The 26,777-nt window shown below is 51.1% G+C and overlaps 5 protein-coding genes and 1 non-coding gene across 6 annotated transcripts, besides 34 other annotated features; 3 read left to right on the forward strand and 3 right to left on the reverse strand.

Annotated features, from left to right (window-relative positions):
• Nucleotides 1-1,453: 1,453 nt before the first annotated feature.
• Nucleotides 1,454-1,481: a microsatellite.
• Nucleotides 1,454-1,502: a microsatellite.
• Nucleotides 1,503-1,698: 196 nt separating this feature from the next.
• Nucleotides 1,699-1,738: a microsatellite.
• Nucleotides 1,739-2,155: 417 nt separating this feature from the next.
• On the forward strand, nucleotides 2,156-4,561 carry PVX_113640 (hypothetical protein, conserved; the record flags this gene model as incomplete). Its single annotated transcript, XM_001616069.1, has 7 exons — nucleotides 2,156-2,324; nucleotides 2,419-2,770; nucleotides 2,805-2,985; nucleotides 3,154-3,281; nucleotides 3,765-3,824; nucleotides 4,026-4,286; nucleotides 4,448-4,561. Exons 3-7 carry the CDS (start codon nucleotides 2,895-2,897, stop codon nucleotides 4,559-4,561), a joined length of 654 nt encoding a protein of 217 aa, XP_001616119.1. The 5' UTR covers nucleotides 2,156-2,324; nucleotides 2,419-2,770; nucleotides 2,805-2,894.
• Nucleotides 2,751-2,771: a microsatellite.
• Nucleotides 3,022-3,048: a microsatellite.
• Nucleotides 3,466-3,516: a microsatellite.
• Nucleotides 3,519-3,542: a microsatellite.
• A 131-nt stretch (nucleotides 4,562-4,692) lies between the features above and the next one.
• Nucleotides 4,693-4,715: a microsatellite.
• Nucleotides 4,716-4,779: 64 nt separating this feature from the next.
• Nucleotides 4,780-4,810: a microsatellite.
• Nucleotides 4,811-4,950: 140 nt separating this feature from the next.
• Nucleotides 4,951-4,981: a microsatellite.
• Nucleotides 4,982-5,551: 570 nt separating this feature from the next.
• Nucleotides 5,552-5,620: a microsatellite.
• Nucleotides 5,621-6,050: 430 nt separating this feature from the next.
• On the reverse strand, nucleotides 6,051-11,017 carry PVX_113635 (hypothetical protein, conserved; the record flags this gene model as incomplete). The annotated part of the gene is made up of 3 exons (XM_001616068.1): nucleotides 6,051-6,116; nucleotides 6,239-10,599; nucleotides 10,720-11,017. 3 exons carry the CDS (start codon nucleotides 11,015-11,017, stop codon nucleotides 6,051-6,053), a joined length of 4,725 nt encoding a protein of 1,574 aa, XP_001616118.1.
• Nucleotides 6,300-6,325: a microsatellite.
• Nucleotides 7,302-7,437: a microsatellite.
• Nucleotides 8,938-9,026: a microsatellite.
• Nucleotides 9,691-9,710: a microsatellite.
• A 237-nt stretch (nucleotides 11,018-11,254) lies between the features above and the next one.
• Nucleotides 11,255-11,274: a microsatellite.
• A 2,344-nt stretch (nucleotides 11,275-13,618) lies between these two features.
• PVX_113630 (hypothetical protein, conserved) lies at nucleotides 13,619-18,524 on the reverse strand (the record flags this gene model as incomplete). The annotated part of the gene is made up of 10 exons (XM_001616067.1): nucleotides 13,619-15,583; nucleotides 15,707-15,985; nucleotides 16,074-16,240; nucleotides 16,451-16,586; nucleotides 16,788-16,935; nucleotides 17,142-17,241; nucleotides 17,425-17,577; nucleotides 17,868-17,963; nucleotides 18,162-18,270; nucleotides 18,420-18,524. The coding sequence occupies 10 exons, from the start codon at nucleotides 18,522-18,524 to the stop codon at nucleotides 13,619-13,621; spliced, it is 3,258 nt and encodes a 1,085-aa protein (XP_001616117.1).
• Nucleotides 13,748-13,805: a microsatellite.
• Nucleotides 14,870-14,901: a microsatellite.
• Nucleotides 15,080-15,100: a microsatellite.
• Nucleotides 15,262-15,302: a microsatellite.
• Nucleotides 15,457-15,479: a microsatellite.
• Nucleotides 15,590-15,619: a microsatellite.
• Nucleotides 16,762-16,786: a microsatellite.
• Nucleotides 17,159-17,182: a microsatellite.
• Nucleotides 17,314-17,341: a microsatellite.
• Nucleotides 17,377-17,412: a microsatellite.
• Nucleotides 17,669-17,704: a microsatellite.
• Nucleotides 18,056-18,080: a microsatellite.
• A 795-nt stretch (nucleotides 18,525-19,319) lies between the features above and the next one.
• Nucleotides 19,320-19,339: a microsatellite.
• A 327-nt stretch (nucleotides 19,340-19,666) lies between these two features.
• Nucleotides 19,667-19,736: a microsatellite.
• A 540-nt stretch (nucleotides 19,737-20,276) lies between these two features.
• Nucleotides 20,277-22,442, forward strand: PVX_113625 (cardiolipin synthetase, putative; the record flags this gene model as incomplete). The annotated part of the gene is made up of 1 exon (XM_001616066.1): nucleotides 20,277-22,442. One exon carries the CDS (start codon nucleotides 20,277-20,279, stop codon nucleotides 22,440-22,442), a length of 2,166 nt encoding a protein of 721 aa, XP_001616116.1.
• Nucleotides 22,443-23,031: 589 nt separating this feature from the next.
• PVX_113620 (hypothetical protein, conserved) lies at nucleotides 23,032-25,203 on the reverse strand (the record flags this gene model as incomplete). Its single annotated transcript, XM_001616065.1, has 3 exons — nucleotides 23,032-23,197; nucleotides 23,387-23,881; nucleotides 24,248-25,203. The coding sequence occupies 3 exons, from the start codon at nucleotides 25,201-25,203 to the stop codon at nucleotides 23,032-23,034; spliced, it is 1,617 nt and encodes a 538-aa protein (XP_001616115.1).
• Nucleotides 24,186-24,208: a microsatellite.
• Nucleotides 24,385-24,416: a microsatellite.
• On the forward strand, nucleotides 24,877-24,958 carry PVX_113622. The gene has a single exon. It is a non-coding gene; the product is annotated as a tRNA-Ser (tRNA).
• A 214-nt stretch (nucleotides 25,204-25,417) lies between the features above and the next one.
• Nucleotides 25,418-25,439: a microsatellite.
• A 178-nt stretch (nucleotides 25,440-25,617) lies between these two features.
• Nucleotides 25,618-25,698: a microsatellite.
• Between the last annotated feature and the right edge of the window lie 1,079 nt (nucleotides 25,699-26,777).

Genomic DNA, 26,777 nt, shown 5'->3' on the forward strand with positions numbered 1-26,777 from the left:
TGTAACTTTCTCATTGTACTCCCTAGGTGGAAGGAACGGAAAAAGGGGGAAAAACACCCTTAGGGTTTTGCGCCTATTGAAATGTGTTTCACTTTCCTGTGACCGATCAATCTGGTGAAGCAAAAGGGAATACAAAGAGAAGCAGCGTTGGGGGTGTTGCAGGGGGTTTATTCTGTTCATTTTTTGTTCCCTGTCGCTTTTTTTTTTTTTTTTGATACCCCCCGGGGTAAGATTATTCTCCATTGTTCTTGTCAGGCCGGTCGGCCGCTCTTTCTTTCTTTTTTTTTTTTTTTTTTTTTTTGTCCGCTCGTTTTTTTCCTTTTTTTTGTTCTCTTTAACCGAACGTGCGCGTTTTTGCCAGCTAGGGGGAGGCACACCCCTGGTAGGAAAGGGGCCATTTTAACGAAGCGCGCATTTTTGCCTGGTTTGTTTTTTCCCGTTAGCCGCCCATTCGTCCGTTCCCCTGTGTGTGTGCGTGTGCACATGGGCAAAAAGGCAGAGTAATTGGGGCGCGGCAATTTGGCCGCAATTTGGCAGCAGCTTGGTTAGCACTTTGCCAATGTATTGCCAGCATGGTGTCACACGTTGTCAACATTTTGTCAGCAAAATTGCCACCTCTTTGTAACCGCTTTGTAACCGCTTTGCAACTGCTTTGCAACTGCTTTGTAGCCGCTTGGTCACCTCTTTGCCATATCTTTGTCAAAATTTTACCCTCTGTTTGCCAGCATTTTTCAACACTTTACCAACTTGCCGACTGCTTTGCCTCCCAAACCGGGCGCACCCACCGTATGCACGATTAGACTGAACTCATTTCGCCTAAACTGTGACCACCTCTTTGTTTCCCCTCAGCCAATTGGCGCGTAAAGAGTAAGAGCGAGGTTAGGAAGAGGCAAAACGGAAAGGAACATGTAACAGTATACTTTACAGGGTGTACCCATTTGTCGTAAGACAGAGTATTTTTTTTTTTTTTTTTTTTTTTTTCTTTATTTTTGTATGAACAGTTCATAATTTTTTCAAAGCTACTTTTCCTGCTGGAGTGTGGCTGCTCGCCTCTGACGTCCGCGGTAATGAGAAACAGAAGGGAAGATAGCCCACCGTCGCGCGCATGGGTACGCGCATCGATACACGCATGGGTACACGCATGGGTACACGCATGGGTACACGCATGGGTACACGCATGGGTACACGCATGGGTACACGCATGGATACACTCATGGTGGATGCGCAGCGTGGGTGTAAACTCTTAACCGTGCGGACTACTCGCGCATGCTCGCACGCTGTCACGCTGCCATTGTCACGCGCGCCTACCGGGGGTGAAAACTTGCGGCGAGTCCAACCAGAGGGGCAAAGCGCGTTTCGCACCCAACTTGCGCGAAGTAGAGAGTATGCAGATGCTTTATCCTATTTTTTTACAGCGTTGATTTTTCGTTGTGAATGTGACTGAAGGGGGGTAGCGACGAGTGATTTGTGCCTACCACGGGAAAAGAAAAAAAAATCGTATGGCTATGCAGGGGGAGATACACATGTGCGCATGAGGGGATAAATATATTTATGTGTGTATTAACGTGTACATGTATTTATGTGTATTAACATGTTCATATATTTATGTGTATTAACCTGTACATATATTTATGCGTGTACACGCGTGTGTGAAAAAAAGACTCCGGTGTGTGTGTGCCTGCATGTAGCAGTGTGCAAGCTGTGGAGGGATATCTTTGTTGCCTCCTTTGAATGATCCTTTCCGCTTTTCTAAATGTCGAAATTGTTCGTTGATGAGGAGTCCCCTTTTGCAGTTAGCTTACGCGCGAGCGTGTGCACATAGCTTTGCAGACGCGTGTGCGCATGCATCACTCACTTGCGTACTGTCTTTGCGATAGATCGCCGCGCACAGTTGACGTCGCAACGGTGGGGGCAGCGTGAAATGCGAGTGCACGCTGTTCACGTGAGTATGCATGTATGCATCTTCGCAAGTATTCACATATGCATGTGCATATTCATATGCGTACGTGTGTGTTACCTTCGCATCGCGCCGCACGGTGCATGTACGCAGCATACGTATGCGCATCCACGTATGCGCGTGTGCAAAAAATGGCGCAGAGGACACTCCCCCGGTGTTCGCACTCATTCCACCTTAACAAAAAAAAAAAATAATAATGAAATAATAATGAAATAATAATGAAATAATAATGAAATAATAATGAAATAATAATGAAATAATAATGAAATAACAATAAAATAACAATAAAATAATAATAAAATAAAAACTAATAAAAAGTTAGGAAAGTGCAACAAAGCGTAGTACAGCCTTACGTCCATGCGTGCATGTACCCACTAGTATTAAAAAAAAAAAAAAAAAAAAACAGCGATGGTAATTACTAATTATTAAATTTTTTTTTTTTTTTTTTTTTTTTTTTGTAGAACTACAAACACGACAATGTAAAAACTAACATTGATTTTTGAAAATTAAAGGAATACAGATATATGTGTATATGCTTGTACTTATGCGTGCAAGTACATGTGCATGTCATAGGTTTTATCCGTGTGCGCATGAAGACACTTGTGTGCGTGTACAGCTTGAAATGAAGGATTAGCACATTTTCACCTAACGACGAAATCAAATGAGGACAGCAGCGCGCGAGTGGTAATTCGCACAGGAGAGAAAAACACCAGCACATAGTTTGATGCGTCCCGTCTGTGAAGAGGAACCCCCGGTGAAGAAGAACTCCCGGTGAAGAGGCACACCTGGTGAAGAGGCACACCTGGTGAAGAGGCACACCTGGTGAAGAGGCACACCCGGTGAAGAGGCACATGTATTTTTGCTCACGCACATGTACCTCTGTGCAAGCAAATGCTTAAATGTACACAACTGGAAGAGAAAGCTATCCCCATAAAAAATGAGACCTAAATACATGCAGCCTGCGCAAGGACAAACAGAAAAAAAGAAAGGTGGTTCCATATTCATATTCATCGTGTTCTTCATACTAAGTAAGCGCGCCAGTATGCAGCCGGCGCAGTAGCGGTGTAGGAGCGTTGCGGCGAGCCCCCCTCCCGATAGCGGCGTTATGTTGATCGCGTACCGTCGCGCTGATGTTGTATCTACCCGTATCGTCAGTCGATGTTATTTTTTTTTCCCTATTTTTCCCCCCCTTGCAGCCTTCATATACATAGGGTACACGGGAATCGTCCTGCGGTCTTGGTTCATCCCGTACAGGAGTGGCTCCTTCACAATAGCCGCCTTGTTCCACGTCTTTTTTTTTTTGTTTTTGCTAAGTTTTATAAAAGTAAAATTCTACAAGAGGGAGATAAAGAAATAGAGAGATAGAAAGAAAGATAGATAGATGGAGAGAGATAGAGAGGTGGAGAGATAGATCCAGTTGGCGCGTTGAAACGGTCCATTCCGCGCATGCGCGCGATTGTTCGAGCGTTCGATTGCGCGGTTGCGATAGCGCTGGCACTTGTGTGTGTGTTTTTTTTTTTTTCTGAACTGTTCATATATTTTTCTCATTTTTCGCGTTTTTTTTTTTTTTTTTCCCGAACTGTTCATACATTTTTCACCCTTCTCACCATTTTAGTTTTTTTTTTTTTTTTTTCTCCAATGTGTGTGCATGCATTTCGCTACCACAGCTAGTTGCCGCGTTTGTTCTTCCCCCCCTTTGTATGTTCTTCGGTTTATCTTCGCGGAGTCCTGCCTACTTCTGTTCAGTACTTATGTTTACCTATAATCGCACTCATCTTCTATTACTTCCCCCTTCACCCCCTCGCAGTGCGCCTCGACGGACCCCGGGAAGGTCCCGCGCAACTGGGGCTTCTACATTGGCGACGACGTGAAGAGAAGGCGATACTGCAAAATCTGTAACGTGTGGAAGCCCGACCGCACACACCACTGCTCAGCATGTAACAGATGTGTATTGAACATGGACCACCACTGCCCATGGATTAACAACTGTGTGGGTTTTTTCAATCGAAGATTTTTTATACAGCTTTTATTTTATGGCTTGATTTGTCTGTTCATGGTGGCCCTGCAGACGTTCTACTACATTTTCATTGACAATGCAAACGCATATATAGAGGATGGGTTCCACGACAAATCTTCCTTTGTGGCTCTGGAATACACGTATGCCTCCATTGTTTTATTTTTAACGTTCGTTTTGATTTTCGCGTTGGTCCCCTTCACCAAGTTTCACTTGAAATTGATTTCCAAAAACTCCACCACCATCGAGAACATGGACATATACAACCAGGACTACAACATGTACAACGTGGGCTGCGAGGACAACGCGAAGCAGGTGGGTGCGCGCAGTGCGGTGCAGCGCAGTGAAGCGAGCGCGCTGATGAGCGGGGTGGTAGTGGCATGCGGGGGGTGCCTCTATTGTGCGCGGTAGACGCTCGGCCGACTCACCTACACGCCTCCCTTCCTTCATTTCTTTTTCCCCCCCCCTTTCGACAGGTGTTCGGAAACAACATCTTGTGCTGGATGTGTCCTTTCCACTGCATTTCGAATCGACCCGCAGGGGACGGGGTGCGCTGGAGAGTCAGCGTGGCGCACGAGAATATGATCTGAGCAGGGGAAGCTGTAGAGGTGGAGGAAGAAGAAGCTGAAGAAGTGGAGGAAGAAGAAGTAGACGTGGAGGAAGAAGCAGACGCTGGGGAGCCGCGCAGGAAGGGCCAAGCCGAAGAGACGCTCGTGCCGACACGACCATACAGAAGAAGTCACCACCACCGCCTACACACAAAAGCCTACACATCCCCCCTTTTCTTTTTAATTTAAAGTCCGCTGAACGACGCAATGAGACGACGTTTTAATGAAGGAGAAGCGCGTTCGTTTAACTTGAGCTGATAGCTCGGGAAGAAATTTCCGGACAGTTTTGTGAAGTCTTTCCGTACCTCTCTAATTTTGTCCTTTTGCCCGTTTCGCCGTCTGTCTACGCCACGCCAGCAGGGATGGCGTGTTGCGTTGTTGCAGTCCGCTGCGTTTAGCAGCCCTCTGCGTTTAACCGCTACTTTGTGGCGCGACCCTGTGCCGCTTTACATTTCAGCCGCTACTTTGTTTTTTTTTTTTAATTGTCCCCAATTTTGCCCCTTTTTGTGACGTGCCTTTGTGTGCCTTTCTCCTTCCCACGCCGACTGAAATGTGCGCGATGTGCGTAATCCGCGTGGTGTGCGAAATCCGCGTGGTGTGCGTAATCCGCGTGGTGTGCGAAATCCGCGTGGTGTGCGTAATCCGCGTGGTGTGCGAAATCCGCGTGGTGTGCGTAATCCGCGTGGTGTGCGCGCTTTGACTGGAGAGAAAGGCACTCCAATTTTTTTTTTCAAGCGCGTTCTGAAGTCGGGAGGCGTTGCGCAGGTGCGCAGCTGTGCAGCACGACGCATCTGATCAACTGCGCACAGCTGCGCACCCGCGGAGGACCCCCCCCCCGTCGCTTCCCTCCCTTTCCCCACGTGCAGTAGTGCTTCATATTTAAAATATGAGAAGTCTATTCTTACGTGACGCGGTTTTTGAATTTATTTTTTTGTAAAATTAAATTTCCACCAAAAGTGATTTTCTCCATAGGTGACAGTGTTTAGGTTATATGATTTTAAATTAACATGTCCGTCGTTGTTGTTGTTAGATGTTTGTTTGCTCGTTCGTGCGTTCGGTCGGTCGGTCGGTCGGTCGGTCGGTCGGTCGGTCGGTCGGTCGGTCGTTTTTTTTTTTTTTCCTTTTTTTGTCCGCTTGTTTGTTTTGCCGTGTGTTTGTCAGGGATGTGTTAGAAGAAAGAAGAAAAAAAAAAAAAAAAAAAAGACAAAAAACTGCTCAACCATTTCTTAATTAAAAAAAAAAAAACAAAAGCTGCAGAGGGGGTGGGCGAATTAATCAACATTGAAAGAGCCCAAGTGGGGGAGAGCCAATCAGGGGGGTGAAGCAGTCAGGGGGGTGAAGCAGTCAGGGGGGTGAAGCAGTCAGGGGGGTGAAGCAGTCAGGGGGACGAGGCAGTCAGGGGGGCGAAGCAGTCAGGAGGACAGGGCATAATGCCGCATTCTTCTTCGGGATGGATTCCCACAGGGTTGCCTCACTTGCGGATGAAAAACAAACCGCAGTAGAAGCAGGTGAATCCTTTTGAGAACTTCTCCAGGCACTGCAGGGGGGGAAAAGGGGAGTCAATCGGGGGTGCACATAAGCGCGGCGATACGGCAAACTGTACGTGTGTGTGCACGTGTGTACGTGTTACTGCATGCACGCACCGCTCCGCGGGCCTACCTTCTCCGAGTAAGTCGCGTCGCACAGCTCGCAGTGGTACTTGTAGGTGCAGTGGATGAGGAGGTAGTAGCAGACGTGCACGTACCGCTGGCACACTTTGCAAGACCGCGAGAAGGAGTTAAAGGCATGCTTGCAGTGGGGGCAGTGGCCGAAAAATGCGGCATTCATGCAGGAGGAGCCGGAGGAATTTAAATACACATCACGGTTCACTTTGCTCATGAGGCGATCCAGTTGATCCCTCTTGCTCTGTTCGGTGGAGGTCTCAGTTGGGTTCCCCATCTGAAGGAAGGTCTCCAAATTGTGGTTGGTTTCTTTTCTAGAGAATTCGATGCGCCTCATATTGTCATCGATGATGTAGTAGCTCCTTTTTTTCTTTTCGTAGTTGGTCAGGTAGATGTATAAATCGTTTCTCTTGGGTTCTTTTTTGTTGCTTCTGTCTAGATCGGTGCACGCATCTACTGTTGCGAGTTTGCTCTCCTTTGTGGGTTCACTCGGGGGGGCGTCCTCCGGCAGCTGGGTGGGGTCGCCACAGGCGGGGCCACCCTCAGGGATACCCTCAGGGATATCCGCAGGGATATCCGCAGGGCTATCATCAGGGCTATCCGCAGAGCTGCCCACGTCGCATATGGCCTGCCGCTCCAGCTGCCCCTCCCCCCGCCGCGTGGCGAAGTCGACGGCCCTTTTCAAGAACCCGTTGAACTTGACGCTAGAGGAGAAGATGTTAAAGTTGCTGGTGGTGTAGATGTAGTAGCCCCACTCCGGAGAGAAAAACTCCACGCACTGCTCGAAGTTGAAGTGGTAATTATTAATCATGGCGTATTTGTTGCTCTTGTAGCAGGAGGAGTAGGCCAAGAAGGAGTTCCTGCAGAGGGAAAACACCTTGGCGAAGAGCGGGTGGGTCCGTTCCTTCGGATACATCAGGAAGAGAAAGGTGCAGAGGGATTCTACACAACTGAGACAGCCCCGCAGGAAGAGCAGCAGGATGAATTTCTTCAAAATTTTTCTCAACAGGGTGTAGCTCGTCACAACCCGACAGAGGACCGACTGAAGAACCAAAATGAGCGACGAGTTTTCGATGTATTTGTACCTCTTATACTCCTTCATGAGGATAAACACTTTACAGATGATTACATTCCGCACGTTCGTTTTTAAAATGTTTTTTAACTCATCCATGGTGATGTATGCGTGGTCTACGTTTAGGCAGAAGTCGGCGTACTGGTAGGGGGGCTCCTGTCGTTGCTGTCGTTGCTGCTGTTGCTCTTCTGGAAATCTCGCCGAGGAGGGAGGGGACGGCGGGAACGACGGAGAGGAGTCCCCACTTAGGGCCCTCCTCCTCAACACGCAGTAACTGCTGACGAAGTTTTTGATATACTCTCCATTCTTTATGCAAATTTTTAGCCCCTTCTTAAATTTCTTCTCCTGAATGCACCTTCGGCTACTCCTCAGCATAGATTTCATCATCGCTATTTTGTATCTTATGTAGGCCACGTTCAGGGGGGTTCTACAGATTCCTCCTGTTGACATGAATAGCTTTTCACACGAGAGGTACTTCTTGTTTCTAAATTCTTTAAGCTCCTCGCTGATCCCCTTTTTGTGGAACCTCCTCAGGAGGAATAATTCATAGGGGGTCAGGGGGCATATGAAATGGTAATAAAGTTTCCCCGTTTTGATTGCTTCGTTTATTTGGTTGTGTCTATCTCTACGATTTGGTTGCTCTTCGCTCGGGAGGAGGGCCGAGACGCTCTTTCGGTGGTGCCCCTCCTCGGGCAGCAGGTCGGTCTCGTTCGACGGGAGCACTCGGAGGGCGCTTTCCGGGGAGGGGCGGTCGTCCCCCTGGAGGGTGGGCCCACCATCGCGCCCGTCACCACTTCGGCGCCCCTCACGACCGCTACGCCACTTGCGATCGTCAGGAGAGCCATGACCGCTACGCCCCTTGCGCCCGCTGCTGCTCCTCTTCATAAAGGTAAAATCGCTAACGTCTGACTTCTTCTCCTCGTGCTCGGCGCGCTCCCCTGCGCGGGAGAAGGCATCCCTGCTTGGGTCCATCTGCGCGGGCAGCTCCTCGCCACTTCCGAGGTTGCCCCCCCCTGCGAAGATGTTGCTTCCATCCTGGTACTGCAAATTGACGATGGAGTGACTCCCGTCCGAGGAGCGCGAGCTTTGCCTAACCGAGCTGCAGTCACTGAGCGGTGCCCCCTCCTGTTCATCCGCGCCAGGCAGCTCCCCTCCGTACGGCCAAGCACCCTGAGGAGGGCCCTCTTCACTCTCCTGGTCGCTTACCTCCTCTCCAGCGCAGCTGTATTTCTTTATATAGTGCTCATTGAGCAACTGGTTGTCCTTGATGTAGCTGCTTAGGTTCCTCTCCGCAGTGGATTTCTCCTTGACCTTCTTCAACTCCTCCTTTATCTCCTCATGCATTTTGCTTTTTTGCCTCTCCTCTTTTGTCTTTACTAAGGAGAGGTACCTCTCCCGGATGTCACCTGCCTCGGCGTGGTCCTTCTCCCCCATTCCACTTGACCTCAAAGTAGAGACTATTTTTTGCTTGTCCTTTCTCTTCAGATGAAACTTGCTCCCCAGTCTGTCTATCATGATATTTACAAATTCGCTTTCGAACTTCTCCTTCAGTTCGTTGAGCAGCAGGTTCACATCTGCTCGGTTGAGATCGCTAGCTGCATCTGGGTCGTCTTCTTTTGCTCCCTCCACGATTTTGCTAAGGTACTTTTTCATGGGGCTTTTCTCTCCCTCCGAGGAATGTTTCCGATCGACCGAAAGGGGGAGTTTCCCCGCGTCGTCTGCTTCGTAGGGAGACCTCTCCGCGTGGCCTTCTTCCCATGACGGCTTCTGCGCTTCTCCTTCCCATGATGGCTTCTTCGCCGCTCCCGCGTGGTCCTCCTGGCTGGCCTCCCCGCCTTCATCCGAGAAGTTAAAGTAAAACGCGGACTCGTCTTTCCTCTTTGCGTTCAGTTGGGGGGGCCTCTCCCAATGGGACTTCTCCGCATGGGAATGCTTCTTCACATGGGACTTCTTCACAGGGGGCTGGTCTGCCTTTTCCCTCTTTACGTCGCTCCTCCCCTTTCCGAAGAAGTCTTCACTGGGGGGGGCGCTGCCGTAGGGGCTGGCCTTCCTTCCGGGTTTGGAGAAGAAGGCGTCCTTCACGGAATCGTCCTGCTCCTCCTCCGAGTCGAATTTGAAGAAGTCCTCCTGCGCGGGGGGGGCGGCGGCGCTCCCCCCGTTCACCTCGCCGCTAAACCTGTGGAACCTCTCCTTCATCATCTCAAGCTCGTTGTTCAGCTCGCTGCACCTGTTCTTGATGTCATCCCCCTCGTCGCTGCTCAGCTTGCCCCCCCTCGAGTGCTTCCTCATGCTGTTTGGGTCTCCCCCGTTTGGGGGCCCCTCCAGCCAGGCGCAGTCCAACACAGCTTTGCTCTCTTTAACCACCAAATCGGCCGACCTACTCAACGCAAAGAGCCTTATTTCGGTGACGAGGAAGGACACAAAATCGCTGCTCCCTTTGTGGCTTCTACCAACCTTGGATGACCTCCTCTTCTCCTTATTCATCTCTTTTGCGAGCGGGTTGTCCTCTCCCTCCATGGCATCACTCCCATCTGAGTCATCAAACAGAGTGTGTGGCTTCGCCCCCAGGTAAAGAGGCAAGGCCATCGCACTATCGGTGAAGAAATTGGTGGGGTAAAAAACGCTACTGTAAAATATGGCATACAAATTTTTACACGTCTGCATGAAGTAGCTACCCTCTCCTGTTAGAATTATATAAATGAGATCTATGGTTAGGTTGAAGGTAATTGATACATGGCTCCAGTAGTAGCCATCAATTTTTTTTGTTTTTAAATGCTCCAGTGGAAAGGAGTCGAATTGGAACTTCTCATTCTTAAAGTCGATTAGGAAATGACACTCATCGGTGTCTATCACTAGGAGAACGCTCCACTGGTACGTTTCCTCCTTCCCCTTCTGCATCAAGCAGATGTATTTCTTTTTCCTTTTTTTTTTCCTCTCTCCTTTTTTTTTCTGCTTTTTTTTCCTCTCCTCCTCGAAGGCGAACTTATCTTCTTTGATGCCTATCCACATCTCGAACGTAAACCCTTCAGCGTTTTCGCTTTCACCGCCGTCCTTTCCACCGTTTTGGCCCCCTAACCTTTTGGCAATTTCGTTTTTTATCTTTATGGCCCTCTCATCGGTGCAGTAGTTTCCCCCCAGGAGCTCCAGGCAGTGGTCCGGCTCCACCCGCACGTAGCATTTGGATTTCCCGCTCAGCCTCAGGCAGAAGTTCGCCTTGGCCCTTTCTCCCCTCTCGTTTTCCAGCTCGACCAGCTGCTTGTTCTTCAGCTTGAACATCCACGGGGAGTCTGCAGTTGGGGGGGGAAGCGAGGCGGTGAAAAGAGGCAAATTGACGTGAAATGAGGCAAATTGACGGCGGGGCGGATCAAATGGACGGCACACTTGGCCAACTTCTCGTCAGCCCCTACCTGCACCCTGCTCCCGGTAGTTGCGGATGGACGCCGCCCGGTGGCACCCGGAGGAATCCCCCAAAGTGGCGTGCTTCCCCTCTGTGCAGCGGTAATAAGCCACTAACCCCAGGGGCTTTTTGCAAAACTGCGTCCTTACATGGATGCTGAACTCCCCCTCCGAATCGTCCCTCTCAATCATGTGGTCGCCACCCACGTCGTCATCCTGGTTGCCCTTCTCCTCCTTGCTGGTGGACGGCGCCGACTTTTTGAAGTACCCTTGGAAGGAGAAGTTTTTTTTTTTCTTCTTCTTCTCCATTTGGGTGCGTTCAAATCGGGGGCAGCTCCACACGAAGTGTATTAATGTGCTCGCTTGTGTTGACTCTCCCCGCGCTTCCACCGTTACGCGGGACGCCCTCGTCACGGAAGCAACTGGCTGGAGGTCCCCCTCCTTTTGCAGTGCGAACGTCTGCGAAATGAAGCAACCGTTTAGGGGAAAAGTCGAGCACGTGGGGCGAACGCTATGAAGACAACGTCCTCAGCACGGCAGTGGCGTTTTTTATCTTTTCCCCCGGCCCGCTTCAAACCTGTTTATTACGTTCTCCAGGGGACTCCCTTTTTCGTTTCCGCTTTGTGGGAAGACACAGCTGCGCGTCGCCAATCAGTAGCGGAGCGGTTTGCGTGCTCGGAAAAGGGAGAACATCCCACGGGGGGGGATAGCAGCGTTGAGGTTTTTATATGTATCCCCACTTCTGCATTCGCAAGCGATTCGTCGCTGCGCCCTGGTCGACCCCCGTGCAGGAAATGACCGGACACGCCCCTTCCAGTTGCACTCTGCAAGGGGGTAAGCGGTAAAGCGGCAAACGGTAAGGTGACAAACGGTAAGGTGACAAAGCGGCAAAGTGCCAAACCGGCGAAGGCTGGCCGACATGCGTAACAGCCACGTTCGGGAAAATCACAAAAAAAACATGTACATAAGTTACGCAAAAAAAAAAAAAAAAAAAAAGGCAAAATGAAGAGGGGGTTTTACCAATCGGTGGCGCCTAAATTTTATGGGCAGGGAACTGTGCAGGAAATTAACCATTGCAAGCACTTCTGCCAATTGCAAAGAATTTCCCTCCCTCTCAGAAAAACTCGAACCGATTAGGCACCCCCCACCGGTATTGCTACTTCATATGTATATGCATAATGCGCATGTTCATGTGCACGGCCCCTTTGCATCCGCGGCGTATGCAAGCAGGTAACGTACCAGTCGAGCAAAAATGTGAAGGGGAAAAAATTCCTAAGCGGAGGAACCCTTACGGGGAGAAAAACCACCGACGTTACGGCAAAGGGAAACCCCTATCATTCGCGCGGAAAATTTAAATGTAGAGAGAAAAAAAAAAAAAAAAAAAGCGACTCCCTTGGGGAAGTGCAGCAAGAGGACGCACGTATAGGTATGTACACAACACATGTACGTTTGCATACCCCCTCAAGTTAGCGTATTTTTTTGCTCCACATGCTGCCACCGCGTCAACCCAGCTTTCTAAATTTGCAAAACACACGAGCAAATGGGTAGACATACGCAACTGCACTGATGCAGATGCTAAGTAACGTCCCTCTCGTTACAACTCTGGGGAGGCAATTCCCCATCGGGGTGGACGAAGGCATTCACATCAAGTCACACAGACGAAGGGAGAGCATTTGGAGGAGTCTCGCAAACGTTTATCCATTTGGCAACTGCAGGTGAGTACGAACAAATTTGTGCAGACATTTCCATCTGCGGCACTGCACCGACACGCGCACTTCCCAAAGATGACGAACCAGGGGAACATGTACGCGGTTGGCTGAGGTGAAACGATTGTAGAAAAAGGCTATTCTGTAGGGTAGACCCATCTCCCCCCATACATAAATACACACACACACGCGCACACCCAAATGCACTACCTTGCACATACGTGAATGTACATGTCGGTATGCACTACACCGAAGGTAGGGGTATTCCCCCCAAGGAACGCTTCCCCTCTGTAGTCAATTTAGGAGAAAGGGAAAAAAAACGAAGGGGGAATGAACACCCCTATGTACGTGTGCATATAAATTATATATACATTTTTACAAACGGGCATCATCCTGCAAAGCCATAAATCTGAAAGTGGCGTCATTCAAATGAAGAACGAACAACGTGCGAGTTTTTAAAGCCTGCTGTAGGACCCATGTACTTTCGCCTGTGTTAATGCTTCCCCAAAAAAAGGAGGGGAACAAACGGGTGCTTCGGTCCATGGGAAGGGCAAATTTGTCTTTCCTCCCCCCGTTTCACAGTTGAATGGGGCGGTGAACAGCACAAAGGTAGCCCAAAATGTTACGTCTGTCTGACTGTACTCTCTTTGTAACTTCAAATTGGGTACCCCCACACTGCTTGCCATTTTGTGGAAGCGCAAGGTGGCACGGAAAGGAGCTCTCCAGTGCGTGTACGTCATGATATGCTTTCCTCCACACACACACTGCTAAATTGGCTACGTTGCATCTTGGCAGCTTTTACGAAAAGGCTCCAGCTGGGGGGAATGCTCATATTAAAAGGATGAACATTGGTGTAGAGCGCACGTCATCTTTCCGCAGAATGAAACTAATTTTGAAAAAATTGCACACGTGTGTGGGCGAATGTGCGTAGGTAAAACACTCCAGCTAGCTGCTACTTTGCTGCCTTTTTTTTTTGGAAAATGGCTATTTGTATGGCCAGGTCAGGTTTTTTTTTTTAAAAAATGGCAATTTGTATGAACGAGTCAGGTTTTTTTTTTAAAAAATGGCAATTTGCATGAACGGGTCATTTTTTTTCTTATTCTTTCTCTCTTTTGAGAAGCGCTATTTCGACGAAGTCGCGCAAACGGCCGGCGCACCGCCCAGCTAGCCGCAAAAATGGCCGACTGACGCAGGCGCCGCGCGGCTACCTATGCCCCAACAACTGCAGCTGCGTGAAAATGTTGCACATGTCCTGGTAGGAGGCAGCGGAGGAGTTGTCGAGCACGCTCTTGGCCTCATCAGCCGAAATGGAATACTCAACAGTTTTAACGTTCTTGTTGACGTAGAACAAGTGCAGTTTTCTTGTGGTGGGGCTGTTCTTGACGACGTTGTACCTGCATATGCCTATTAGGTACCACGCCGTTTTATAAATCTGTGTGTGCAGGAGGATGTAATCTTGGATGGCTGCCTTGGCGTAGTGTACCATGAGTTCCTCATCAACAGTGTAATTGTGAAACGAGGTGAAAAAAATTCGGTCCGTTTTCTTCTTATTGTATGTGTACATATTCTGAACGTTCTGAATGGACTCATCAGGCATACCATTGCTGTTGGAGAAGTCCTCCCCCTTTTCAAGGGATAGGACGTAAATCCTCGAAAAATTTCTCTCCACATCATTTTCGTTTTTGACATATTGACTTGTAGCCCCTCTCACGGTGTCCATTCCTTCGATGTCGGTCAGCAACAAAATGCTATACTCGCTGTGCATGTAGTGTGTCTCCTTCGCCTTTACATATTCAGCAAAGGAGATGACTTTTTCCAAAGCGGCCACGACGTGTTGGACGTCTGACGATTTCTGAACGATGTCAATTTTTACCTTCCCAGCATCGACGTATGTGTACATGCTGATGAGGAGGTTTTGGTTGGAGTAATTAACTACGTAGTGTTTATTGTACGGAAGGGGGAGCATTTTTTTTTTTAAAAATTCTACAATTTCCGCTTCTCTATTTCGCATTTGAGAGTTTAAAAAAAACGCGTCATCGATTAGGATAATGGTGATGATGCTAATCAGGTGATGATCGAAAATGAGCTGCGAAACGGATTCGTAGTTTACAGGGAATGTCTGCCGGTATGTTTTCTGGAAGGTAAACTTGTCTCCATGCTGTGACGAATCCGCCTTTGCATGGAAGCCTTCACTGTTGTGGTGGTTAATCAGGAAGGGCTCATACACTCGATAGCAATTCACCGCTCTGAAGAGGAGGAACAAGTGGGACTCATACGACTGATACTTTCGCAATGCTACGGTTAGGTTATTTACGCACGGCGCTTTGGCGTTATGGGTTAGCATCTTCTCTACGTCCACGTGCAGATCTCTCTGCACACGTTTGGAGTGCTTCTTCGTTTCGAGACTCATTTGTAGGGAGAACTGCGTCTCTCCCTCCGGAATGACAAGTGGGAACAACACGGTGAAGTGCTTGTCCGTCGATCTGTAGGAATTAATTTTATAAGAAATGGTCTGCTTCTCCTTCGAGCATTCGTGGTAGACCAGATCGTAGCAGGAGGTGTGCACGTACGCGTCGCACGCGTCGGTCAGGTGCGTCCTCTCCGCTGTCTCCATTGCGTCCATTCCACTCGGGGGGGGTGCCACCAACGGCGTGGAGCTGCCCTGCAGGGACAACTTAATTTCCACCTCCTTCTCATCGAACAGGAACACATGCAGGTAGAAGAGGTAAGTCCTTTTGGCAAGCTCCTCCCCCAAGTTAAGGTCACTGAGGAACATCTTCTTATTTGGTAGGGGATATGTAAACAGGGCCTGTGCCTCCCTCACGTATTCGTTCTCCCCATTTAAGCAGCTAATGGTGATTTTCCAGTAGTCCCTACTGTTGTACTTGGTAACGTTGAGGGAGAACTGTATCAATTCATCGTTTCGGATGGATTTCTTTTGGACATGCAATCGGTGCTGGTCGTCTGGGACTGGCTTGGATGCCGAGTTGGGCAGCATCAGCTTCAAGTTGTGGCGGTCTAGTCTCTGCTCGCTGCTGCTCGTGACTGACGCGAAGCTGTGGATGGTCTTCAGCTCCACCCTGCACTTGCTGAAGAGGTGCGTCTCCGGGAAGCGCAGCTTCAGCTGCACGAGCAGGGGGTCCTCCAGCAGGCCGTGCTGGCCGGTCGGCTGCGGGGGGGGGAGCGGACATGCAGCGTGGAGATAAGCGGATAAGCGGATAATCGGCCGGGTAAGCGGTAACCTACGTGGCGGCTCCCCACATATTTTCTCCCCCCCCTGCTGCTGCTTTACCTCCACCACGAGGGGCGTCAGCGCTGGCGTGGGCACCACGGCGAGGTGGGAGTTCATCCACGTGACGCTGTCCGAGTGAACGTCCACAAATTTGCTGATGAACTTCCTAGAGCACAGGTCGTTGGAGACCTTCTCCAGGATCTCCTTGTGTTCCCTCCTGATGATGAAGTTTGAGCTGTCCACGGTGAGGAGGTTGATTTTCCAATCGTTGTTGCTCTCCAGGTTGACGAGGGGGTGGTTGATGTTGTTGAGCAGCACTTCCACTTGGTCGGGCGCGTCCTTCGGGGGGGTGGCGGTTTAGCAGTTAGGCGGCTAACCGGAGAGGCAGATACGCAGTTCAGGCGCTGCGCTTCTTCGCTTGCCCCACCTGGCCCGCGCTGGACTTCAACACAAACTCGTAGTTCCTAAAGGTGTACGCGCACTGCTCGAAGGGGCCCGCCTTTACGTTCCGGCAGGGGTCCTCCTCGTTCGCACCGAAGCAGGAGCTGGCGTAGCAGAGGTCGGGGGGCATCTTCAGGCGGATCACCACTTGGTCTTGGGGGCCACGGGGGGGAGAGGAACAAAAAGGGGAAGAAGAAGAGAAATGAGAAGAGGAAGAGGGAGAGAAAGAGGGAGAGAAATAAGAAGACGACCACGAAGAAACAAACGAAAGCGCACACACATAGGCATATCCCACACGTCTACACACTCGCGACGGTCTGCACTCCTAAACGACCCGAAGGGACCTTCCCCGCAAGCTCCTACCCAGCTTCAGCGCAGGCGCGATTTTGCCTAAGCCCATTTGAACCGTGTACTTCACCCCCTGGGCCCCATAAAACGTTTTGTTGGCGAATATTTTTACGTCGAAGCTTTGGCGTAAGTCTGGGACTAAGTTGAGGAGCTTCGAGAGGGAGCAATTGGAGTTGCATGTTGGTGAGGAGGGACAAGGGGGCAGTCGAGCCACTCGGGAATGTCCACTCGAAGGGGAAGCAGCCCGAGCACGTGGGAAAGACCCACTCCAAGGAGACACCCACGAGTGAGAACACTTTGTTTTCTTTTTTCTTTTTTTTTTTCCCCTTTTTTCTATCCCCTTTTTTTTTACCTCCGCGTTGGTGGCGCTGTTGCAGTACAGGAGGGAGAGGCCGTTGTGGGTGGCCGTCGGGAGGAACACCTCTGCCAGCTGACTCGAGTAAACCGTGCACTCTTGGTTCCCCGTGCTGGAGCTGTTCTTTTCGGCGAGGGCGAAAATCCTGCGAGGGGGTCGCAAAGGGGTGCGTGCGGGTTGGTTGCAAATTGCTTGCGGATTGCTTGCGGATTGCTTGCGGATTGCTTGCGGATTGCTTGCGGATTGCTTGCGTATTGCTTGCGTATTGCTTGCGTATTGCTTGCGGATTGCTTGCCGGGGCATCCACACGACTGTCCACACAACTGCATACTCCTGATGGCGGCGACTCACCAAACGCCGTCCGAGCTGAACCCGCCCTTGGCAACCTCCACGGAGATTTTTAAAAAGTAGTTTGAGGGGTGGATGGTTCCTTCGCTGGGGAGGAAGGTTTCTGCGTGGAGGAAAAAAAAAACAAACAAGCGCACAAGCGCACACACGTATGTGTGTATGTATGTACGCATGTATGTGTGCATGTATTTATATGGGCACACTTAATCGCGCCAAGCACGAGCGCAGTTCTGCTCGTTGCTGTCTGCACATGGCTGTCTGCACGCCGGCTAAAGGATCTAATAACTTAGCGAGTGCTCCGAGTATTCGTATTGGGGGGGGACAGGCGGGGGCTTCTCTTTGCTCGAAAGGGGGTAGCGGTGTATTTTAAATTTCGTTAGCTCCTCCGTGGAGAGCTTCAGAAGATACATCTTCGACGTTATTAGGTAGTCACATGGGTCTGAGTGGGGTGCGGGGAGGAGAGGCGATAAGGGTTATCCTCCATTCGGTGGTAGATGCACTGGGTAGATGCAATAGGTAGATGCACTGGGTAGATGCAATAGGTAGATGCACTGGGTAGGTGCAATAGGTAGATGCACTGGGTAGGTGCAATAGGTAGATGCACTGGGTAGGTGCAATAGGTAGATGCACTGGGTAGGTGCAATAGGTAGATGCACTGGGTAGGTGCAATAGGTGGATGCACCTTTGGGAGGGACCCCAGACAAGTGCATGTGGTGTGGGGGTGATTACCTTTTTCTCTGGCAACTTCCTTGTTCAGGCGAATTTCTACATTTTCCTGCACCGCCTTGTCGTCTTCTCTTTGGAAGGCCAGCACGCGCAGGTTCTCTTGCGGGGCAAGCGGGGATAGCGGTGTTAGAGGGTGAGGGGGGGGCGCATGAACATCGCTTCCTCTCTCGGCCTCCTCTCTCCGCCTCCTCTCCCCCTCTCCGAGTTGGGGCTAGTCGAAGCGAGACCAGGTTAGGACAGCAGCCACACCCCGTGCACCTGCTACCCACCCCCGGGTGCCCTCGGACACAAGCTTACTGGCAGGGATCAACGCCGTTAGGAAAAATTCCTTCGCAGTCTTTGCCGTGTTGAAGGACAAAACGAGCTCCATTTCAAATTTGAGGAGGTCACTTTTGGTTGTGTGCACCTTTGGAGGGAGGAGCCATTTGGGGTGTGCATATGCGTGTGCGTGTGCGTATGCGTGTGGGGGTTACGCCCCGTTTGCACCTTCGCCGGGGTGCACTTCTCCCCCTTTGCAGGGCACATCTGACTGCTCCCCCCCCTTCACCTCCTTACCCTTTTCACCTCCTTAAAAGTGAACGCAAAGCTGTCGTCGTAGATGCAGACGACGCTGCCCATCAGCAGCCAGAATATAACCGAATAAAGCAGTAGGGACCCCATTTTGGCAACCTCCTCTCCTGGTGGTCTGTTCACCCGGGATGCTCACCTTCCTCGGCGCGCAGCACGCGCTACCATGTGTGTGGTGAGACGATTGCAAGAAGCACACCGGGTTGCCTCGTCCGCCGGTGGCCCTTCATTTTAACCCCCGCAGAACAGGAAGGAAGGAATGAAAGAAAAGGGCGCGCCCACATATGCGTACGCGTATACCTATATACACGCACCTACCTCGCTGCTTCTATCTTAGATGCAAAGCAGCCGCGCTTAAATGGGGGAATTCCCCTTTTGGCATAGTTTTCCCTCAAATGGGTTCTTTTTTTTTTTTTTTTTTTCGTGGCGATACTACCAAAAAAGGGGTCTCTTCTCTTGCAAGGTAGGCCACGCCACACACTGAAGAAGAACGATTGGTGTGTTCCTGGCTGACGCGTCTTTGCCAATTTCGCCGTGCGGGGAATTGCGCATGCGTTTGCGCGCCGCCCTTTCGTGCCGTGCGTGCGTGCACACTCGCGTTTCGCGAGCTCAGCCCTGTTTTTCGCGTCCAAAAGAAAGGATCAAAGGGGGGGGGAAAATGAGGAAAAAATGAAGTGAGAAAATGGGGAAAAAATCAAGTGAGAAAATGGGGAAAAAATCAAGTGAGATGATGAGGAAAAAATGGAGAAAAAATGAAGTGGGGAAATTCTGTCAGCCCACATCTGGGCTACCGCGTCTGCCCCCGTTCCTCCTATTAACTCGGCGCATGCAGAATCGTGGCGTGATGTGTTCAAGCGGCATAACTCATATTTGCGAGGCTCCCCTTTTTTTTTTGTTCTGCCACTCCGATCAGCGACCGTTTCAATGTCATTCTTTCTTTCTTTTTTTTTTTTTTTTTTTTTTTTTTTCGTTCACTTCTCTTACAACGAGGAAATGCCCTGACGAGTTGACCTGTTAACACTTCACGACGAGTTACACACCGCATGCAGTCTGCACAGATGGGGTGGATTCTCGCAGAGCATTGAAAGTAGCCATTTATTTTTGCTTTCTTTTTTTTCGCCTCGTTCATTCTGGCAGGGGTTACCAAGTTGAGCTAACAAGGTGAGTTAACACGGTGGTGTTATTCACTCTTTTTTTTTCTCCTCGCCTTTGCGCTTTTCTTTTACACTTTTTTGTTTTTTTCCTTTTTCGTTTTTCCTTTCTCGTTTGTCGTTTATTTGGGTCAGTTCGCATGCGCGGCCGCACTACTCCCATCGCTTCCGCCACTACTCCGATCGTCTCTACCACTGCTACTCCTCTCCCCCCCATTTGTGTATGCCCCAGCCCGCGATGCTGAAGGAAAAAAAACTTCGCGTTGTGCACTGACACATTGGCGTGGTCAGCTTAACGCCTATCCGATCATCCACCTTTTTTTTTTTTTCCTTTTTTTTTCCTTTTTTTCTTTTTTCTTTTTTTTTTTTTTTTTTTTGTGCCATTTTGAAGATTTGCCTTTGGTGTGTTGGGCGGTTCAATGGGCACGTCCTTCTGGGGTCATTTCCTTACTCCTCCCTCGATTTCAATTTTTCCGTTTTTTCATTTTTTTTTTTTCTGTTTGAGCATGCCCGGTATGCGAGAAGCCCTCTGTACTTCGCCCAGAAAGCGCCCTGCAGGATGAGTTCTCGCGGCTGCTACATCTTGGCGGAGGTGGGGGTGGAGCCCCCGGTGCAGGTGTCCACACGGGGGGGGGCAAAACTGGTGGGTGGGGAGGCCACTAGGGGGAAAGCGACTAGAGTGAAGGCGACTAGAATGAAGGACGTTGGGGGGAAGGCGACTAAAGTGAAGGCAGTTGGAGGGAAGGCAGCTGGAGGGCAAACGGCTGGAAGTGCACCCGCCGCTTCCATCCCCGCCGCTTCGCCCCCCCGGGCGGCCGTGCTGAAGGCGCAGCGCGATTTGAACGGCAGCGCGTGTAAGACGGCCAGGAAGAGGGTCGACCCGCAGGGAAAGGGCGGAACGGAGGGCGACCATGCGGGGGAGGAAAAAAAAAAAAAAAAAACCGAGCAAAAAAGAGAGCAAAAAACAGGGCAAAAAAGAGAGCAAAAAACAGGGCAAAAAACAGAGCAAAAAACAGAGCAAAAAAAAGAACCAAAAACGGGGCCAAAAAAACCGCAACAAATTGACATTGAAAAGCTAGTGGAGGAGAACGTGGAGCAACTGCCCCTGGACAGCAGGGAAAAGGAAGTGATCAAAAATAAATGGAAATACATTTTAAAAAAAAATAAAGAGAAATATGGGAAAGTGTCTGATGGGAATAAAGTAAAAATTTATAACGACGGACATGCAGCCTTCAGAGACATCCTCCAATCTATAGAGAAAAGCAAAAAGAGGGTTTGGCTTGAGTCCTACATATTTGACGATTCTGAGTTGGCCAAGGAAGTGGTTGATAGTCTGTGTAACGCGGCGAGGAGGGGATGCGATGTCATTCTTTTGATAGACTACATTGGTAGTATGAAGATTAAAAATAAATGGGTGAATCAACTGAGGGAGAGTAACGTGCATGTGCTTTTCTTTAACACCTTTTTGAGCTCCTTCTTGAACATGTTTCCCATTCTCTTTCGAGACCATCGGAAGATCCTCATCGTGGACGCCGCTGCGTACTGTGGTTCGATGAATGTGTCCGAGAGCGTCGTCCCCAGCGGCGTGGGCTGGCGCAGCGGGGGGGAAGCGGCGAGCGAGGCGGTGAGCGAAGCGGTGCACGCGGCCGACGCGACGGAGGGAGCGGTGGACGAAGCGGTGGAGGTAACGGAAGGGGCTTCCTCTTCCACTGCCGCTTCCCCTTCCACCGCTTCCTCGGCCTCCTCTACGGGGGGGGGAATCATGCCCGGCCGGTGCGAGCATTCCGAAGCGAGCCAAAGGAAAGGCAGCGGCAATGATAGCGGCAACGACAGCGGCGGGGGCAACGGCAAACGGCTGCGGTACTACGACCTGCACATAAAGATGAAGGGGCCCGCGGTGAAGGACCTGGCGGACGTGTTCTTGGACTCCCTTAAGATGGCCAAGACGTCCCTCACGAGGGAGCCAATCGAGGAGCAGCCAAGGTATGAGGACGAGGAGGGGGAGTCTTGCTTCGTGCAAGTGCTGGAGTCCAACGTGCTGAGGAAGGTTCGGTCCATTCAGTCGACCTTTGATTGGGTTATTAAAAACGGAGCGACGAAGAACATCCACATAACGACTAGCTATTTCATCCCCCCCGGGTTCCTCAGGAGGGCTCTGTTTTCTGCCCTGAACAACGGCGTGGACATTTCGTTCCTCCTGTCTGGCAATTCGGACGTGCTGGGCGACGTGCCCGCCACATACCACATTGTTAAGAAGTTCCTGCGGAGGTACCACAAGGGGGGGGGCGGCGCGAGTGGAGGCGGTGGAAGCGGTGAAAGCGGCGGAAGCAGCGGAAGCAGCGGCGGGAGTGGTGGCGATGAAGGGGCGTCCTACCTGCAGAGCCTGCGCAAGCGAGCGGAATCCACCATAGGAGAGAACTTCCGGAGGAGGCAGCACAAAGGGAAAAGCGACTTTTACTTCTTCCAGAACAGACACTGCCATGCAAAAAACCTAGTCGTAGATAACCTGTGGTGTGCCGTGGGCTCCTACAATTGGGACCGCTTCTCCTCGAGACGTAACTTGGAGGTGATGGTTTCAATCTTCAATAAAAAGATTTGCGACGAATTTGTACATGAGCATAAGAGCAAAATAGAAAGCGATGCCAAGCAAGTGACTCTGGCCCACCTCGTCAACCGCAATGCATTTCAGGGCTTCCTCAGCTGCTGTGCCTACCACTTGACCAAGTGGTCCGGCAAGAAGATCCTCGACGGGCTCTCCAACGATAGCAAGAACGCCGTTCTTAGGAAGGCCGTCGTCAACAAGTACCTCTCGGACACCTGCGTGGAGAACATCTCCCTCAACATGATGTGGGGCGCCTAGCCGGAAAGCGGCGGGGAGTAGCGGTGAGCATGGTCGGCATGGTCAGCCGCAAACTTCAGCAGCAAACTTCAGCAGCAAGGCGTCGCGGAGGCAGGCGGTTGCCTCCCGCGTTATCTCCCGCTTTACCTCCCGCTTTATTTTTTTTTCCTCCTCACTGTGCTGCTGGCCGTGCCGCTCCCCCCTGAGGGTACACAGATGAAGGCAAATTAAAAAGGCAAGTTTCAAAATGGCAACGGTGGGGGGAGGAGCAGATGCCGGAGGAGAGCCCCTCTCCGCGGTCGCAGCGGCCACGGCGGCCATTCGGGAGACAAACAAGTGACAAAAAAAAAAAAAAAAAAGGCAAGCACGAAAATGAGTAGCACGAAAATGAGTAGCACCAAAATGAGCAGCACCAAAATGAGCAGCACCAAAATGAGCAGCACCAAAATGGATCAATCTATATTCACAAAAAAAAAAAAAAAAAAGGAGGGGGCAACAGATGAGACAATCCTCAGTGGAGAGAGAACCAACTGGAGGAGTGTTATGTTTTGTTTAGTTTTGCTTTGTTTTGTTTTTTGTTTTTTTTTTTTTCATCCCCCCCTCCAGGCTACTACCCACGAGGGTTGTCCTGCCCAGCGCCGTCACCCTTGACGCATTTGGCCAAGGTGGCCAGGTCCGAGCGAAGCCGAATGTTTTCGACGAGGGTCTCCTCCATGATCTTCCTCATTTCTGCGTACGTGAGTTGGTTCTTCAGAATGGGGAGGCTGCTGTCTAACCTGCGGCAAGGGGGGTAGGGCGGTTGGTTGGTGAAGCGGCGCTCTACATGTAGGAGTAGGAAGGTGCGTTAAAGTGAGGCGAAGGGGGCGTCACTCCAAAGGGGGCACAACTCCAAACGGCGCTTCCACCGCAGTTCCACCGCAGTTGCACCGCGGTTCCACCGCTTATCCGCGCGGGGAGGGGCCTACCTGAAATGCTCCTCGCTGAGGGCGTGCTTCTTTATAAGGTGAACGATGATGGTGCTTTTCTTCTTCACGTCCTCCTGCAGGAGCAGCTGGTCCTCCCGCAGCCTTTCGACTTCTCTCGCTAGGAAGTTCACTTCGTCTAGGAGTTCCTTCGTTTGGGGGTGGTCCCCCTCTTGGCGGCTAATCATCCCGTTGCCCAGGTGGCTGTCCATCCCGCTGCCCACTGCGCCACCTCCCTGTGCACCCCTGTCGAGCGACCTCACCCTCTCCAAAAGCGTTTGATTGTTTCTTTCCAGCATTTCATTTTTTGCAACCTGCTGTGACAGCAGCTTTTTTGTTTCTTTCAATTCCGCGTCTTCTTTTTTTTTGCGTCTAACCGATAGGGACTTCCATTCGCCTAAAACAAATTTGTACCTGTTAACCTTGCGGGCGAGTTCCTCTGGGGAGTCTCTGCTGGCGTGCCCCTCTGCTCTGCAGTTGGCACCACCGCTGGAGTAGCTGATTGTGTGGCTGGTGGGATCGGCGCTGCTGGTGCGGCGCGGGGGGTAGGCACTGTTCAGGTGGTATACACTATTCGGGTGGTAGACACCGTTTGGATGAACCGACGGGGGAGCCCCCTCCGAATCATCACACGCGCCACTCTCTCCTCCACCACGCAGCTTCAGCTTCAGCTTCAGCTTCAACCGCCCCTTCCTCCTGTGGCGCTGCAGGGGTATCCCCCCAACCCTGTCGCCATGAGAGCGGACGAGGCCCCTAAACTGGAAGGCGAGTCGTTTCTCCCCGCGTTGCATGTGTAGCAGATTCATACGGCAGGCACGCAGGTCCTCCTTCGAGAGTTGCACCTGCTGACGGCACCGCTGCAACCTTTGCTGCAGTTTGAGTTTCTCCCTCCATAGGGAAACACACAGGAGGGACTTCTCCTTTAGAGTACCCTCCAACGATTTTATTAAACATCCTAACTCGTAGCTTTTCTTTACGTATGCATTCTTATCACTTGCTAGTTCTTCCAATGTGGCGATTTCTCCCTTCAGTTGGGTTAGCTGCCTCTCCATAGCGTCTACCTTAGCACTTATGTAGTTTCGCTCGCTTCCTTCAGAGTCACTTTTAATGTTAGAGGAGAGCTGGCACGACAGCTGCAGCAGCTGCTTCGTTTGTCTCTCGTTTATGTCGTTCAGAATTTTGTTCCTCCTCCGCAGCTCGGCTACTTCGTCGCGCGGCGTGGCTCGGCTGCCCCGTTTAGCGCTTTCGCCGTGTTCGCCCCGTTCGATGCGCCCTCTGATTGGATGAGCACCCCGAATGGCTCCCACCTCCGTGCTAACTTCGCTCCCCCGGCGAGACTGCCCCGTTCGTGTCTCCTTCTTCTTCCTTCTACACGCAACCCAGTCTGCCGCCCCGATTGCAGCCACCCCTACCGCTTCTTCCTCCCTTTTTCCCTCCTCCTCACATCCACTTCGCGCACTTCCCTTCGCATCACCGCTGGGTTCAAATGAGTCGTCCTCGTCAGATTGGCTTGAACTGTCCTCGTCGGGTTCGCTTGAATTGTCCTCGCCGGGTTGGCTTCCATCTCCCTCGTCGGGCTGGCTTGCATCTCCCTCGTCGGGTTGGCTTGCATCTCCCTCGTCAGATTGGCCTGAATCCTCCTCGCTGCTCTCCCCCCTTCTTAGGAGCGAGCGCTCCCCCGCCCCCAGTGCGCCGCTCATGGTGGGTTCGTCCCCCTGGAAGAGGCACTCATCGTCTCCGTTGGGCAGCGCCAATTTGTTGTTAATGGTGTTTAGGAGCTTCCTCTTCGCCACATCTATGTCCTGCAGGAATTTGAACATCGTTCGCTGGGCAGGGGGGAGGCGGCAGAGGGGAAGCGGCAGGGGGAAAGCGGCAGGGGGAAAGCGGCAGGGGGAAAGCGGCAGGGGGAAAGCGGCAGGGGGAAAGCGGCAGGGGCGGAAGGGAGGCTCCAAACAGGGCCGCAAACCGCAGCAGAAATGCAGTAAGGCGTTCACTCAGCTGTGCGCGCGTGCTCGCGTCTGCGGAGGGAGAGGACTACTTACCCGGCTCTCCCCCCCCAAAAAAGGCACACACGAACAGGAGTGCATCCATACCCAAGCGAAAAACAAAAAAGCAGGAGCTCAAAAATATATTTGCAAATGTTTGCAAATGCTCGTGCATGTGAGAACCCTTGCGTGCAGCTGCTCACCCGCGTGTACGTACACCTGGGAGTGCGGGGGGAGGAGTAAAACCTGCGGGGACTTCATTCCAGTTCGCCGTCAAATGATAACGCGCGAGGCTACAACTGAAGCGGCATCGAGTTAAGCTGAGTGGGGATGAAGCCACGTGCGCCCAAGGGGGGAGTTCAAACGGAAAGAAAAGAAAAAAAAAACATACGCGTGGTGAGTGGTGCGTTCGTACGTTGGCACATTGGCACATCGGCACATTGGCGCATTGGCGCACTGGCGGATCGCTCATATGCGCTTATTTGCTGTGGCGTGCCCTCCCCCGAAGGTGCAAAAAATTTTAGGGGAAAGAGCTGCCCCAGTGATAATTCAGGAGAAGGCCGCAATTATCTTTCCCCCGAAAAAAAAAAATGTTTAGAAGAGGTGGGGGAGCGGGGTAAGCGGGGGAGGCGAAAGGGTCCCCCCACAAGTGGGACTCAAAATGGCAACTCAGAATGGCAGCTCTGAACAGGACATACAGAACGGTCTGCCAAAAGGGGGGTACACCACGCAAGGCTACTTTGCCCGCTGCGACCACCGCGTTTACACTTGGGCATGACCGCTGGGGCAGCAGTAGCAGTAGAGCTACATTGTGAATGGCCCAACTTGGAAGTTGACCGGTGAACCGCTTCCACTGTGAAGTAACGCGGGGGGGGGGGAAAAAAAAAAAAAAAAATCCCAATTTGATCGCCCCATGTCTTTTTCGTTCCTTCTACTGTGCAGATAGAAAGGCAACAAAAAAAAAAAGAAAAAAAAAAAAAAATATATAAAATAAAATAATAATACTAATAAACCGCGCACCCACTCCAACCGCGTGAAAAGAACAGAAAGGGGGGCGCTCCCTCAAGGGGGCGACATACCACCACGGTGTGCTACCTCCCCAGGTGGTTCCCCCACGTAAACGCCCGCATACCTCACCAACTTGTTGTTGCGAATTTGTTCCTGCCGGTGAGCCGTAAAGGAGAGTAGCCTCATTAGAAAAAAAACAGGTGGCAGCAAAGGGAGAGGGAGACCCACAAGGTGAAATATCAAAAGGGGGTAGTAGTAGCAGGAGGCGTATCTGTTTCGTCTCTTTAAAAGGAATTCTTCCAGTTGCTCAAAATGGTGTAGGCAGAGGAGGTTCTCCTCACTTGTGCTGTTGCAATACTCGTTCAGGTGTTCCTTAAGGATGGCGTTTTTTTCCCTGCATC

This window comes from Plasmodium vivax, chromosome 11 (assembly GCF_000002415.2).
Source record: "Plasmodium vivax chromosome 11, whole genome shotgun sequence".
In the NCBI taxonomy this organism is placed as follows: domain Eukaryota; phylum Apicomplexa; class Aconoidasida; order Haemosporida; family Plasmodiidae; genus Plasmodium; species Plasmodium vivax.